At 34.5% G+C, this 17,728-nt stretch overlaps 1 protein-coding gene and 1 long non-coding RNA gene across 2 annotated transcripts in view; one reads left to right on the forward strand and one right to left on the reverse strand.

The window, feature by feature from the left end:
* LOC138321432 (cytosolic phospholipase A2-like) overlaps nt 1–17,728 on the forward strand; it is a 49,558-nt gene that overhangs the window by 13,164 nt on the left and 18,666 nt on the right. Inside the window, 4 exon segments of the mRNA XM_069265118.1 lie at nt 8,102–8,255; nt 11,566–11,598; nt 15,698–15,722; nt 15,977–16,012. Of these exon segments, the coding sequence (XP_069121219.1) occupies nt 8,242–8,255; nt 11,566–11,598; nt 15,698–15,722; nt 15,977–16,012 (108 nt within the window). The 5' untranslated portion in view covers nt 8,102–8,241.
* Nucleotides 1–17,728, reverse strand: part of LOC138321433 (uncharacterized) — a 43,391-nt gene that overhangs the window by 12,042 nt on the left and 13,621 nt on the right. Inside the window, exon 2 of the long non-coding RNA XR_011208330.1 lies at nt 8,154–8,247. This is a non-coding gene — a long non-coding RNA (uncharacterized lncRNA). The remainder of the gene's footprint in view (nt 1–8,153; nt 8,248–17,728) is intronic.

Here is a 17,728-nt window from a genome sequence, read left to right on the forward strand (position 1 = left end):
CAATACATACAGGTTTCACATTGTTTGAATTTGTTAACTAATTACATGTACCAATAACAGGTACTAGTTACAGTGATCTGAAGAATGTCAGATAGCAAGCTTGTTACACATTTTCATCCATGCAACTTAAGCAATGAAATATCTTATGAATACAGATAATGTCAACAAAAATCAATAAATCTTGTTCTTGCTTATTTTATCTATTCACATAACAAAAAAAATATTTCTAATAATATTAAGTTTAAGCTGATATCTTTTAGGTACTTCTGGTATACATGTATATACCTAATAAGTATTAGAATTTTTAAAACAAAAAATTGGAAAGTTTCACATTTTGTTTCTTCAATAGTACATCACTACTAATTAGCCTGTAGTAAAATACCATGATTCAATATCTTATAACCTCAAGCTGATTCAGGACTGATACTTCTATATTGATACTACACATAGCATTAGACCTAAATCACAGGCTTTCATTGATAAATGACAAAGGACCGTGATAAGAAACCAGACATGTTGATTTTAATTCAGACACGATCGAAAACCCTGGAGAATCGTTCAAGCATGGTCAATTAGATCGTGTTGTAAACAGGACCGTTACACATCATTAGATACGGAGACGTCTGAAAGTAAACAAGTAAGCTACCTGAAGCTAGTCCAATATTCAGCGTAGTTCTAAATGTATATGTAGTGTCACTTATCAGTGAAAAACTTCTGAGGAATATAAAACTTCTCTCTCAGGTAAGAATTTAAGGTAGTACTCTATATATATTTAAACTAACTTTATACCTTTAATAGATTTCTACCATTTCCATAAGAAACTGGTAGTTTAATAGAAAAATTATCAGGATGCAATTACATTTGAACCAGAATCCTTGTGTGAACAAAAATATTTGTTAATTGATAAATGTTTTTCATATTAACCTCTCAAAGGCTAGTTTTAACTGAATTAAAGCACATTACCTGCATTATCCAAGTACAATGTCATACTTTGTCTGAGAGTACAAAATTATCATCAATATGTCCAAGAATTATCTTTACAAAGTCTGAGAGATATGTATAGTTCTTTGTCCAATAATTTATTATCATTAGATACGGTCTGAAACTACAATCTCCCGCATATTATCAAGAGTCACTTTCCAATACACTGTCTAGCTGAATTTAGTACTCAAATTAGTTTGTATTAGGAAATATAGGTATTTGTACTTGTGAAAATTTATGAACATGACCCAATGGTTATTGATTGAGGTGGTTCAAATGTTACAACGAAAATAATAGCACAAGCCCTCCACCTCTGGGTCACCAATAATCCCATGTGGGCAGTTGCCAGGAACTGGTAACTGATCTGTGGTTTTTGTCCAGGTACTCTGGCTTTCCTCCATCATCTTAACCTGGCACGCCCTTGAATAAACCTGGTTGTAAAAGGACATTAAACTAAACAAGCCAAACCAAATACTGATATTTATCAATGCAGAAAAAAATTACCTACGAAATTGTTAAGGAAAATGGATGCTCTGACAAAAAACTCAAACTTCATGAAATTACTTATTGATAAAGAAATTACTTATTGATAAAGAAAATATAATGTTTATTGAAGAATACAAATCTTTGAAGAAAGAAATGTCTAGAATGATACCGTACAATCTTTTGATCTGAGCCTTAACCTATCCTCAACTTATAGGTGTTTTCCCTGAAGATTCCATGAGGAATTCTTGAGGACCCTTGACCTTCTCAGTCAGAATAATTTTAACCTTGACCTAGCTTTTTGTAGTTGAATATCATTGTGACCTTTAACTACTAGTTCCTGACCTCTGTTTCCGTATTAGATTCCTTGTCAAGGATGTACTCTAGTCAACTCATCATTCACCCCTGATGACACATTTAGACTCTTCTAAATCAAAGACTAGACCAGTTTATTATGAAATTTTAGGGTTGAGTTAAAAAAAATGTAGAATGACAATCAAGGTCATTATTTTAGATTACTTACAAGTATTTAATATCTACAATGACTGTGTTCTGTCGGCGACACTCACTCAAGGGGCATAAGAGGCCCAAAGGGCCTGTATCCCTCACCTAGTTTGTAATGCCAAGTAATGTTCTGAATACAGGTTCATTGTTTCTTTTCTGAAGGAATTTGAATATTTACCTCTAACTCCCCTATTGGGCCCCACCCCTGCTACCCTCGGGGGAGTCAGAGCCAAAATTTATACAAGTTCTGTTCCCCTTCCCCCAAGGATGTTTGTGGTCAAATTTGGTTACAATCCATGCAGAACTCTAGGACAAGTAGCGATTTATAGGATTTACCTTTATTTTCCCTATTGGGCCCCGCCCCTCCTGCCCCCGGGGGGTCAGAACCAAAATTTATGTTCCACTTCCCCAAAGGATGTTTGGGGCCACATTTGGTTACAATCCATGCAGATCTCTAGGACAAGTAGCGATTTATAGGATTTACCTCTATTTCCCCTATGGAGCCCCACCCCTCCTGCCCCCGATGGGTCAGAGCCAAAATTTATACAAGTTCTGTTCCACTTCCCCAAAGGATGTTTGTGGCCAAATTTGGTTACAATCCATGCAGAACTCTATGACTAGTAGCGATTTAAAGGAAATGTTGACGGACGGACAGACTGACAGACAGACGGACGGACGGACGGACGGACAACGGATGCCGCGCCATGACATAAGCTCACCGGCCCTTTGGGCCAGGTGAGCTAAAACTTACCTTGTTATTTAAATTTGGATAAATGAAATGTGACAATATAGGCACTCAATTTTGATTTAAGGAAAATTTGCTTTCAGCTTCTGATTGTAATCTCATTTGTATTGTTTAATTGAGGAAGTTCATTTAATTACCAGTATTTGTTGTCATTTTATTCATTTACTTGATAAATATTTTCACTGGATGACAGCAGAAAACTTTAATGTCACTTTGACTTGGCCAAGCTGTTGATGATCACAGATAGATGTAGAGGTAACCTGTCTGAACCACTATCTAATTCTATCTTACAGAGTATACAAATATCAATCAAAGCTGTCATAATTATACTGATGAATGAACTATCTTCACCCCAGGTGTTCATATGTATTACAATTTATTTCATGTAGTTAAATATAGTGAGACTGAACTGGACCGACAATCGCTGACCGGGTAGCTCAATCGGTAGAGCACCCTGTGTGTTTTTGGGTTCGAGCCCTGACAGGCCTAGTTCTTACATTTTCTCCTCTTCTGCTACACAGTGTTTCACATTACATGTTAAATTGATATGCCAGTTGAAATCTAATCAATAGGAAAAATAGGAGAAAAAAGTTTAATAATGGTTAAGTCACACTTGTCCTCTGCAAAACCTCAAGGCATGTGAGAAGCATTCATAAGTACTTGGCAATGGTTTTTCTCCGGGAACTCTGGTTTCAATCTCAACGAACGCCTCGCAATATAACAACTGTATTTTTATAAAAGAATCCAAGTGGCATCCAAATGAGTAAGAAATGAAAGTATACAGCAGCTTTCCAAAACATGCACCACACACTTCAGACATGCTACACAACGCATACTGTACGTGGGAGGCCGTCCTTACATGACCCTAGCTGTTAATAGGACGTTATACATGGGAGGCGGTCCTTACATGACCCTAGTTGTTAACAGGAAGTTATACAGGGGAGGCCGTCCTTACACGACCCTGGCTGTTAATAGGACGTTATACATGGGAGGCCGTCCTTACATGACCCTGGCTGTTAATAGGATATCATTATAAGTTATCAATCAAACAAACAAACAAAGGAAATCAAAGTAATATCCTGATTTGCGGAAATGTTTCATTCACCATAAATAGCTAGTGCATATGTATGCATTTCCTCATAGAAATTATGATTAATTTTGGCTCATAAACAAAACCAGCATCAATTCAGAGAATATGGGAAATAACTATTCACACCTAATTTTACTGAGAATACTTATTGTACATACTCAACAAAATATACATGCTTGACAAAAATTAAAAAAAATATATTAACAGGTAAGCAGGACCATATTTAGATCTTTACAAAGCTTATGCACACAGTAACCACATATCAATTTGTAGAAGAAAAATAAAATAAAGAAACAGCGTGGTATTAATATTCTCACTCTGCATCTACCTTATTGAGACAAGGATGCTTATTTAGGTCAAATTTATTTATAGTACATATATGTATAACATTTATTATGGGTAAATCATGTCAAATAAAACAAAAATTCCCTTTCAAAACTTGATCCTGAAACCATGCATATGATTTTCAAAGAAATCGCCAATAATTTTTACCATGGTCATGAGATAACCTCGATATCAGACATCTTTGAACAAAAACTGTCGCTGAATATGTGTGGATAACAACCCAGACCAGTGACTGCTGGCCACATTAGACAGGTGGCCACTAATAGACAGGGTGGCCACATTAGACAGGTGGCCACATTAAACAGGTGACCACTAATAGACAGATAGCCACATTATTAGACAGCTGGCCCCATTAAACAGGTGGCCACTAATAGACAGGTGGCCGCATGAGACAGGTGGCCACTAATAGACAGGTTGCCACTAATAGATACGTGGCCACATTTGACAGATAACCACATTAGACAGCTGTCCACATTAGACAGGTGGCCACTAATAGACAGGTGGCCACTTATTAGAGGTTCATGAAATAGAGTTTCACAGACTGGCCTCATAGGAGAAGTGGCTGCCCTGACAGGTTTGACTACAGTTTATTTTGTTTTACATCCTATCAAGAACCAGGTCATTTAAGGATGTGCCAGGTTAAAAAGTGGAGGAAACCCAGAGTACCCAGAGAAAAACCACAGGACAGCAGTCAGTACCTGGCATTTCCAGATGTGGTTTTGAACTCGATACCGAGAAGTAGAGTGCTAGTGCTAATATGTCAGGACAATCAGCCGCTTCGATAGTGCAGTTCTGAATGACGGACTGTGATGGTCTGTTTAAGTCAGAAGTAGGATGTATAGCGTAGCTATTACTAATGCCTAATGCCGACGCCATCTCGATAAAAATACAATCTTATAAAGGACGGCCTGTCCTACATTTGAAGATTATGGACACAGAAACTGACAATCCAGGAAGCTGTTGGTTCCTGCCCTGATAGCCTTTATAGGTCATCGGAGTACGACTCTCATTCATCTGTCAAGTACCAGGATCCCAAGTGCCTGTGGCTGCAGTAGATACCATAACATGTGTCACCACTATTTTCATACCCTATCCCTCCTAAAACTTTAACAAACCAATTCATTTTTACTTAAAGTTACACTTCCCAACACAGATATCTGCATTTTCTTTATTCAGACAATGCACCGTATTTTTTTAATGTTTGTTTGATTTTTTTCTTCTTTTTTTATTTAGGCATGTTCTTCAATTTCACTTCAATATTATCTAGCAAATCCTGAGAATATTTACTACCTTTTTATTAAACAATGCATTTTTACTAGACTTATACAGTCCCATTGCCTTATACTGCCAAACCACTGAACTTCAGGTACCTTTCCTCATATTGTGTACAATTTATTTGTTTTTTAGGGACTATTCTAAAATTCACCACGGATAATTTCTGACATGATTTATGATTTATATTACTCTGATGTCAATTCAAATTGAAGTATTTAGATAATATAAAGTGTACCATGGGTAGACTGATGTACTCCGACTGAGATGTGTTGATCATCAGTGGTATTATGGTTAAAAGTGTCAGTTTGAGATATCTCTATCATGATCGAGTGACAGGTTATAACTATACACACACACCACGGTAAACTACCCCCATAGGAGGATCACCTGTCTGGGGATAATGATACAAAATGGAGGGAGAAATTAGTAACTGCAAAAGGTTTGTATTTACATCATTAATATTTAAATAGCATGCATTCTGTCTGAAGACACTGGAAGCATATGGCAAAAAGGCCTAGCTTGTATGCAGAATGTTCTTTTGTTGTTTTAATAATTAATAATATTCATTCTGCCTGTTAATATATATCTAACAGGTACTTTTTTCAGGTTTTAAATTTTTTTATATTCCCCAGCGAATTAGAGGGATGCCAGGGTTGGGACTTTTACAACATGTACATGTAGCCTGTCACAGGAGGTCTCTTTCACTTCCTTTACACTTTACTCCATTTATTCTTCAAACTCAATCATGCAAATACATGTATATATACATATTTCAATTAGTAAAAGAGTTTATATATTCTTTTGCACACATACATGCAACAGCATAAACTATCTATATATTATCTAATTCATAATCCTCATTATTCATGTATATATGTACATGTATATCATTAAACTAATTATAATGTCTTGGTATACGTAATTTATCAAGATTATCGGATACAATTAATTCCCTTTGCATGGGTATGTAGGGGTTCAGGATAAATCATTGCACAATACCTCATTCACAACTAACACCTCGGAGGTAACGAACCATAACCTAATTAATACTGCTTAGACTAATTGTAGCTCTTTGTTCATTAAGCCTTTCTTTTCAGCAACAGATAAACTGCCAAAAATATTTTGGTTGGATTATTAGGTAGAAAATTATGATTCAATCCCGAGATATATTACATGTACAGTATGTATAGCTTTTTTGATACCATTGTATTTATTTGTTAAGAAAAAATAGTGTATAATATTTGCAACATTTCAAACAACCCAATGACACAAATATCATAATTTATAAAATTACAGTTAAAAATGAACAAAATGACAATAATAACCAAATCAATTGAATATCATATGTTTTGGGTTTACGGCATAATTAATTTTATCAAATCAACATTTGGTCCTTTCAGTTTCTAATTTTGCTTTTTTTTAGCAACAAGATATTGAAAATTGACAGTTATTTGTACTTTTTAGATGTTTATATATAACTACTGTACCATGAAGATACTGTTAAAATGAAGCCTTTTCATCAATGTTTTGAAAGACATTTTTGCACTAAAACATTTTCAATTCATCTCGGTATGTAAATGTGAAATTGAATTTCCTCCGGTATTACTGATATCAAGATCTGATAAAGAGTACCCCAGTACAGAATGCTTTATAATAGAAAATGAATCATAAATTGAATTTTACATATATATATTGTAGACAAGTTGTTCTACTAAAATAGTATCTTATTCGACCCAGGACACTAAATAAAATTGAAAATAATGAGGGAGCACTTACAGGACTAAATTTGGACTAACCTGTTACAAACGGATGTCATTAATCAATTTGAAAATAATTCTATTATAGGAACTGGTGTTTAAGCCATAGCCAACACTTTGTATCTGGAAATCGGGCATGTAATTTCCAAGATTCTAACTCAAACAGTCAGAGCAGCGAGTAAAGTTTGTATCACATATTGTCATCTGGCTATATATATGTTTGAGTTCTCATTACATAAATCCCGTAGGTAAAAAATATCACCGAAATAAATATTCATTGGATATATTTGTGTTAGGAAATTGAAACTGACTGTGATTACAAACCAAGAAAAAAAAAGTTTAATAGTTGATAAAGTGTATTTTTTAAATAGAACTCATTGGAGGTCAAAGAATGATAGCTGTCTGTATTAGAAAAAGTGAGAACAGGGAAACGCCTTATATTCAAAGGATTTCCATAAATTCAGTTGATAGATGAACTATACATTTACAGCAGTGATGAAAATCTCGTTAAACACATATATTTCAATCCCATACAGGATATAGAAAATTGGAAATATTCTGTACGTTCTATGAAAATTTCAAATTAATATACTGAATGGCCCTCCATTACATTAATGAGATGACCTTGACATATAGGTCCCATCTTAAGACTAGTCTGATGAAGCATCAACACCAGCATTACACTAGAGAGGTGATCTGGTATGCTACCATGAATAAATGGGGGAAAGACTAGTTATGTTTTATAAGTGTGTTAATGAAATCTATTATGTGTGGAAATTAGGAGTGCAAATTTTATTCTGTGTGGACAAAACCTAAAATCAGATGGTGGTTTGAAAAGAGTTTTAGAATCGCATCAAGTCTACTACGGTATTGGTGAATGGTAACCTGTATACAAATTGACCATAATTCTTTTTTTTTCAGAGATGAAGAGTGAAGAGGCGTGTGACTTGTGATATAAGTAATATATACTTACTATACTCTGGATCTAAGTGCTGTTAATTGTTCATTCCCGACAACTATTGGATATAATCTGTGGGATTTCTTGTAATTCTTATTTAAACATGGACCTGAAAAAGTAAGTTCAATTTTAAACAATTTTACTGACAAAGACAATGTCAAAGGATCATGGTCTTTTGACCTCTAAACCTTAAACTGGAGCAAGGCAAATGGCCATGGTCCAATTTTTTTTGCAAATAACCTTGTCTTCATGACATGAAATTTATAATCATAGCATATATATGTTCATGATCTCAAGTTTGAAGTTTTTATTTCGCAGGCCTTATGGCCTTATTAATAGTCAAACATGCATCTCATATAAATGACCATGACGTTACAGTGTATACCATATGTAATTAAAACAAATGTTCATTCTCATATGAAAGGTACATGACATTGTTCTTGTGACCTAGAGTAAGATAAATTCTATAGTGACAACAGATATTTCAATCAACACCTTAATGTTCTTGCTATGACCCAACTGTACTGCTGTAACGATCTTGACCCTAAAGGTCAAATCACTCCAAATGATGAATGATTACCTCAGAATACCTATAAGTTATGCTCGATCTAATCATGCAATATCAAATGTTATTTATACCAAAGAATTTGGCATATATATTTATGAATACATATAAATAAAAAAAAAATTGATTGGCAATTTTTATATGCAGTGAAGAGTGCAAACACATTATTTTTCCATTTTTTTTCTTCTAAATATAAAAAAACGAGCTATTCAAAATACAGTGGTTGAAGTTAAATTGTATACTTCGGTTTTCTTGCGTCACAGAAAATATTTTGCGTTGTGATAAAAATCAGTAAAGGAGTTGACGTAAATGATTTAGGAAAATAAGTAATTTTTAGGAATGGATATTACGGCTTCATGGACAGCAAAGTAAATCCATTAAGCTACCATGAAATTCCTATTTGTCAATCTCAAATTGGTCTTTTAAAAAATGTAAGTTTGACATTTGATATTCTCATTTTATCATTCCGAATTACAAGTGTACCTCTTTGTTGTCGTCATCAAATCGTACTAAGCTTGTAAGATTGTCACCATATTGGATTCTGAAGCTCTACCAACACAACACTATCACAAAACAAATTATCATTTCTAGATTTTACACAACATTGAAGATTTCATAAATCAGATTGCGAATTGCACACAGGTTTTAATATTATAGAAAATATATCTTGTAACCACATATGAATTAATTCAGTGTATGTCTAGACATTACCAATATCTTTGTACTTTAGAATTCAAAGCACCTGTTTTCATCCAAGTAAATCTGATTTGGCTTTCACAAACCGTTAACTAACATTAAATTTGTAATTTGATATATATGTCATTTTGTATCATATTGATATCAGATGACATTTTGATCAACAGAATCTGATGTTTATTTGTTTAAGTGACATTTTGAGAATTATTACAATATAATCTTAAATCTGCAACCGTTAGCAGGCAACATAACCTTGACACTATATATATATACAAATAGTACACCAAATGATACATACAATACTAAATATTGTTATCAAAATATCACATGTAAATATTTATAGGTAATTTAACTACATACAATATTAAAAATTAATGAGGAAGACCAAGGACATTTTGTGGATTCAGCATCTAATTATATAACTGTTCTTTGTTCAATAATATTTATCAGTAGTACCAAAAAGTAATTGACGGACTGCTAGCTGTCAATTAAACCATTTGGGTATCACATGTGACATTATACAAATATTGAATTTTTGTAGGTTAATACGAGGAATTGTTAAACCTGAGAAAGGTGATATTTCCCGAGGCCGAGGGCCAAGAAAATATCACCTTTCAAAGGTTTATTAATTCCTCATATTAACCTACAAAAATTCAATAATTGTTCTGTTATATGAAATGATACAAGTTTTCCTATTTAAAATAATTTTGAAGCAAGGACAGCGCAATGACTAATTTGACAAAATGTCAAGAAAATCTTCATCCACGTATCCTCAGTACAATGTAGGTACTTTTAGTACTTCTATTATGCTTTTTCATAATATAATCTTCGAATACCTTTCCTAATCTACCACGCTGTTGTCTGCCATGTTTGATTTGGCTATTGCCCGATGATCGGCAATGCTCCATTTTGATTGGTAAAAAATGTAGAAGAGAGCGGGAATTCCCTGTGTTTATTTATAGCCAGGTTACCGGATTTGCAATGTCAACCTCTGAACAGGTGTTCATCGGTCTCAGGTTGACATTGCATTTTGTCAATACCTGTCCAAGCGGTCTAGACCAATCAGAAAACGGCAAAACTCACAGTCATATAACAATCCATTTTATATTGTGTATGCTACGACATTTGTTAACACATTGAACAGGCACACTTGTGTTTGCGACATTATACCTGGTTACATACCGGCTGGTGATTGGTCAATTATACCATAGAGATGACTATTGAAAATCTTATATATAAAATGACCTTCTATCTATGATATGATTACAGTGATCCGTTTGGGTAGGTACCTCGTGCACTTGCTGTTGTTTTTGTTTTTAAAGTCGTTATCAGTTTTGATGGAGTGTTAATGAGGTGACAATTAATTATTGTTTAGATAGGCAATCATTTACAAGTGTAAGAAGTGTTATGTCGTGTATGGAGGATATAAAATGATCATCACATGATCTTAACAGCCTGTACACTAACAAAGGTCCTTATTCTCTTTATAATAATTTACATTGTCCAGATGAAAAAGATACTTGCTCAGGTCTGAGATCAGTAAGAAATATCTTCAGACTGTGATCCCTTTATTCTTTATTTGTATATCAGGATTATCCCCCCTTTCAGGTTAGGTATTGATTACGACGTCATTGTTTATGACAGTAACGTCAAGGGTTTTCCAAGAAAACTACCTGAGTTTCGCTCACAAAATAATGATGTCACAATGGATACCTTCCTGCAAGGGAGATAACTACAGTAACAAAAATGTGAATCTCTTCAATAAATAGATAGAAAATAGTTTCTTTTTCTTCCTTTATTGTTTTTTGATAACAATTGATTTATTGCTTAACAAAAATTGCCTAACACCATTTTTCTTTTCATTTCATCTCTAATTGTGATTTTCATAACCATTTTTTCTCTATTCCGTTTTCGCATATTGCAGAGTTACTTCCCTTGCGGGTAGGCATCGATTGATTTATGAGCGAAATTCATGTAATTTTTTTTTTTGAAAAACATGATGTTTCTCTTGTAAACACATGAAATCACAATACCTATCCACAAGGGCAGATAACTTTGTAATATGCTATTACAGATTAACACATGTTTAATATTTATTGTTTGATTTTGATGTTTGATCTCACCATCAGCACTTAAGTTCCCTGTTCTTTTTGTTTCTTACTAAAGGCGACTCCTACAACATCTTCCTAAACTCTCAAGGTGACTATATATCCTCTAACCCCCCTACCCAGAGCTTACATTAACTGGAGACACAGGAACTTGACATGTTCTTGCCTTTATCTTAACCTATATCCTAGTTTATACCTATATGAATTGAATATATTGGACTTTATAGTCTTGTATCCTCAAAGCATTGTCTACCCAGAGCTTAACCTATATGCATGTCTTGTTATATAAACTGGAAACACAGGGACTTGAGATGTTCTTGTCTTATATAATACCGGGGTGGTATATGTATTCTCTAAATCCAGTCTACCAAGAGCTCAACGTATATTCTATACACATGTCTTGATTATTATCAGGAGACACAGGGACTTGACATGTTCCTGTATTTATCTTCACATATATATCTTAGGTGCATGCCTTATATACAGACTGGTATATTTTGTAAACCCTGACAACCCAGAGCTTACCCAGTGTATCATATATGCATGTCTTATATATAAACTCGGGGCAAAGGGACTTGATGCACTCTTTACAATATTATATAAACCCTGTGTACCCAGATCTTACTCTATATATTACATGTGAATGTCTTATATAAATTTGAGACATAGGGACTTGATACATTCTTGTCTAAATTCTTGACACCCTGTCTACATATCATACATATATCCTATATGCATGTCTTATAGAACTAAGAGACACAGAGACTTGATGTGTTCCTTTGAGTCAGATTATTTTATTGTGAAAAGGATTAATAATTAACATAAATTTATAAACACAATAAAACCTGCCTTAACAGCCACCTCTGTATAACGACAACCTGCTTAATGAGACCACTCTCTTGAGATTTCAACACATTTTGACCTGCATATATAAAGATCATTTGGCTATAAAGATCCTTAGGTGGTCTTTAAAAACAGGTTTAACCGCAAGTTAGAAATAAAGGAACACATCTGGGTCCTGTGGAAGGGATATTTGCAGAAATCCAATGTCTGTATGCTCATTGCTGATCAGTACACAGAATATAAGTGTAAGCATTTGCATTTTCTATTCAATATTCCATATACTTGTGTAAAAAGTGTGTATTAGGTATCTACATGATCAGTTAGCCAAACAGAACAGAAGATTCCAATATCATTTAATGAGATCCTACAGCTAAATCATGTTCAAGCATGCAAGCATGAAATACTCGGATGATGTCTATTCATTCTACTGAAAAGTTGATACATGCTACCCACACAAAGCATGACCCAATAATGTATAAATAGGCATGAGTAAAACCGGTGATGGTTGTGTTTTTAAGGGTTGTCACAACAAACATTCAATATCTCTCTTTTTTATATTGCTAGGACGTTCAGTAGCACCACTGACAAAATACTTGTGGTTTTATCATGTTGAGATGTAACTGCGACCCCGTTATGACTGATTCCTTTATTAATTCTATTTCTACATTTGCCAGAGTTGAAATGTAATCACAACCCCTTTATGACAGGTTTCTTAATTAATTCTAGTTTTACCAGTACGACATACAAATTCTGTAATGTCAAGGATATAAGTAAATAAAACAATTTACAATACAAAACACAGTGAAACCTGTCTATATTGACCGCCCAAAGGCCATAGAAAATGGTCTTTATAGCCAGATGGTCTTTAAAACCAGGTAGTATAATAGACAGGTGGTCTTTATACACAGGTGGTTTTTATAGACAATTGTTTTTCATATACAGGGCAAATTGTGTTGTAATTGGTCACATAGGTTATTAGAAAGGTGGTCATATTAAGAAGGTGGTCTTTATACAGAGGTGGCTCCTATTAGGCAGGTTTTACTGTACAATTTAGATGCAATGTTGAATCCCTTTTATAGATGTGGGTTAGAATGATTGTCATAATATAATTATACCAATACCAAATTTGGCCAAGTAAATTACCTTTAGATTGTTATAGAAAATTAATGTAATTTAACATTTCATCCCTCAAAGGTTAAAAGGTCATAAGTGATGGACTAATGACATTGCCTTGGCTAAAAGTCAGGACTGACATTTTTAACATACAAATTCTGGGTTCTAATCACACTGCTATAGGTATATTCAGGTTAATATAAGTTGATCATAAAAATAGCTCTTAACTATGGCTCCAGTCCAACAATTATCTGGTCACTGATGACTGGTCCAGTCTGCAGTCCCACTACATATTTTACCCATTGTAAAAGTATAGATACTGTATTCAACCCCAAAAGCACCCCTCCCTCTTTTAAGGCCTCAATTTCACTTATGTTGACTTAGATATATATAATGTGAAACTATGAAAACCTTGTAGATTTCTCTATTTCATTTCTTTAGTAAAATTGATGAATGGCTTACTCTGTGCATTAATTGTTTGAAATGTTTGCCCAAAGGTCCTATTTATGCACTTTCATTTTTGAATTTTAACTGCCCTGGACCCTTCTTGGGCCAAATTGGTACATTGTATTTCAACCCTTGTGTAGTGAATCAATATATCTACACCGGCGCGTCCAATTTCTCAGACTATGAATTTCTCAAGATAGAGCAACATCACGATTTCAGTTAAAAATTTAGATAATTAGATTTTGGACTACTTTTTATCCACTATTCCCCCTATATCTACATCACGATTTTAACATAAGTCTGTTCTCAACTTATTATATACTCTGTACGGTACAGTATGTAATCAGTCATCCATGACTTGTTTATATGTATATTTTCTGGTCTGTTTAACATCCAGTTATTATTACTAAATCAATCCCAGCACACTTTGGTAGGTAGAATATTTGATTAATTGGTTAATAATCTCATATTAGTATTGTGGTTTATTTTTTTCCTTATTCCCTTATTCATGTGATGCGACTTATTTGTCGCTGATGGCGTATTTTGGGGTTAGGGCTTATTCATGGCTGATGACTTATTTTGGGGTTTGAGCTTATTCGCAGATTGGAGTATATTCAGAAATTTGAGTGTTCAGATTGGTATAGTATTCAGAAACTGAGATATGGGCTTCTTCATATCTATACTGGCTTATTTTAGGGTTTGGACTTATTTACATATTCGGGTATATTCATGAATAAATTAAGACTTATTCATGAAAGTTTAATTCATGGTGAGGACTTTATAGGTGAAACAGGGTTGAATTGCATTGTTTTGCATTGAAGTGCATGGTTTTACTTCTTCATATTTTTTGGTTTTGTTTATTTTATAAATGCTTTACACCTCTTGACTGACCATATACATTTTTTGCCCATAGGCCCATAGAAATTAATGAAGTCAAGATTGCAAAACATCAATCTAAACTTAACAAAAAAATTCCAGGAAAAGTACTCTGGTACTATCATGTAAGAAACACACCTTTTAAAAACATGCACATTACTCTTAATTGAAATATCAAGTAATTTCTACATCTGCATGGCATTTTAATGTGAAAATTTTCATGAATAAAGAGAATTTTAAAACTTTCCAAATTTATTAGAATTTACAACTTGCTATATGCCCTAGCTTCTACAGATATCCCTTACCATATCTGACCCAATTAGTGCCCCTGTATCTACAGTACCATAATGCCTGAATTTCACTTTCCATGAAATTGTACACAATAGTTTTTTTACCTTAGTTATTCTACAAATTGATTTTTTTTAAAAGCCTAAATTTGATTCCATTAATATTCCTCACTTTCCTGAGAGTCCTGGGCGATTAATAGGTCCAATACGGTTGTTCTGATAATATATGAAAGCCGACACATACATATGTACCCGGTACAATATATGTTTGCATGTAACAAAATGTACTGTAATTCAATATTTAAAAGTATACATAAATATATTGAATTGATGGAATAATCTGAAAGTTTGTGCTTCTTTTCCAGCAACAGAAACTCTGATATGATTTATTCTAGAAAGAGAATCTTTTAGCAATATAATTTGCATCATCTAATTTATCTTAGAAATTTCAGAGAGAAGAACATTGTAATAAATAAATTAAGCTGTTAAAATTTCAACGATTGTTTATAATAGCAAATAATAACAGATTATATAATCAATACAAACTCTTTTTTTAAATTAGAATTCTATCATATATATAATTTTTTGGACTCATTCATAATTTTCTTTTAATTGATGTTACAGATTTGATCCATTTCAAGTTTTTGAGGTAGGTTAAAGGTTTAAGAATTTTCTTCCATGAAATTTAGAGCAAGAAAAATATAATATATCTTATTTTGATAATTATCAGCTCCCAATGACCTTTGTAAAAGTTGTATGTACTTAAACTACCAAGCTCCATAGAGTAAATATAGAGATTTATCATTCAGTCATAAAAATGCTTATCTTTTCTCTATTGTTTGCATTTAATTGTTTGTTTAAAGTATTTTTCATGATTTCTTTATTCTCTTTACAAAACTGCAGGTGACACACTACCCCTGTGCTGTACTGTATATAAAGGTTATACGAGGTTACAACATCACCAAGGGCTGGGCAGGCGACCTTAGTAAGTACTGTATATAAAGGTTATACGAGGTTATAACATCACCAAAGGCTGGGCAGGCGACCTTAGTAAGTACTGTATATAAAGGTTATACGAGGTTACAACATCACCAAGGGCTGGGCAGGCGACCTTAGTAAGTACTGTATATAAAGGTTATACAAGGTTACAACATCACCAAAGGCTGGGCAGGCGACCTTAGTAAGTACTGTATATAAAGGTTATACGAGGTTACAACATCACCAAAGGCTGGGCAGGCGACCTTAGTAAGTACTGTATATAAAGGTTATACGAGGTTACAACATCACCAAAGGCTGGGCAGGCGACCTTAGTAAGTACTGTCTATAAAGATTATACGAGGTTACAACATCACCAAAGGCTGGGCAGGCGACCTTAGTAAGTACTGTATATAAAGGTTATACGAGGTTACAACATCACCAAAGGCTGGGCAGGCGACCTTAGTAAGTACTGTATATAAAGGTTATACGAGGTTACAACATCACCAAAGGCTGGGCAGGCGACCTTAGTAAGTACTGTATATAAAGGTTATACGAGGTTACAACATCACCAAAGGCTGGGCAGGCGACCTTAGTAAGTACTGTATATAAAGGTTATACGAGGTTACAACATCACCAAGGGCTGGGCAGGCGACCTTAGTAAGTACTGTATATAAAGGTTATACGAGGTTACAACATCACCAAAGGCTGGGCAGGCGACCTTAGTAAGTACTGTATATAAAGGTTATACAAGGTTACAACATCACCAAAGGCTGGGCAGGCGACCTTAGTAAGTACTGTATAAAGGTTAAAGGTTACCAACTGGCAGGCTGTTACAAGTTACAACATCACCAAAGGCTGGGCAGGCGACCTTAGTAAGTACTGTATATAAAGGTTATACGAGGTTACAACATCACCAAAGGCTGGGCAGGCGACCTTAGTAAGTACTGTATATAAAGGTTATACGAGGTTACAACATCACCAAAGGACAACGTTGGGTCAACACAAGGCTGGGCGGCGACCTTAGTAAGTACTGTATATAAAGGTTATACGAGGTTACAACATCACCAAAGGCTGGGCAGGCGACCTTAGTAAGTACTGTATATAAAGGTTATACGAGGTTACAACATCACCAAAGGCTGGGCAGGCGACCTTAGTAAGTACTGTATATAAAGGTTATACGAGGTTACAACATCACCAAAGGCTGGGCAGGCGACCTTAGTAAGTACTGTATATAAAGGTTATACGAGGTTACAACATCACCAAGGGCTGGGCAGGCGACCTTAGTAAGTACTGTATATAAAGGTTATACGAGGTTACAACATCACCAAGGGCTGGGCAGGCGACCTTAGTAAGTACTGTATATAAAGGTTATACGAGGTTACAACATCACCAAGGGCTGGGCAGGCGACCTTAGTAAGTACTGTATATAAAGGTTATACGAGGTTACAACATCACCAAAGGCTGGGCAGGCGACCTTAGTAAGTACTGTATATAAAGGTTATACGAGGTTACAACATCACCAAAGGGCTGGGCAGGCGACCTTAGTAAGTACTGTATATAAAGGTTATACGAGGTTACAACATCACCAAAGGCTGGGCAGGCGACCTTAGTAAGTACTGTATATAAAGGTTATACGAGGTTACAACATCACCAAAGGCTGGGCAGGCGACCTTAGTA

The sequence above is a fragment of the Argopecten irradians genome, chromosome 4, assembly GCF_041381155.1.
Source record: "Argopecten irradians isolate NY chromosome 4, Ai_NY, whole genome shotgun sequence".
In the NCBI taxonomy this organism is placed as follows: Eukaryota; Metazoa; Mollusca; class Bivalvia; order Pectinida; family Pectinidae; genus Argopecten; species Argopecten irradians.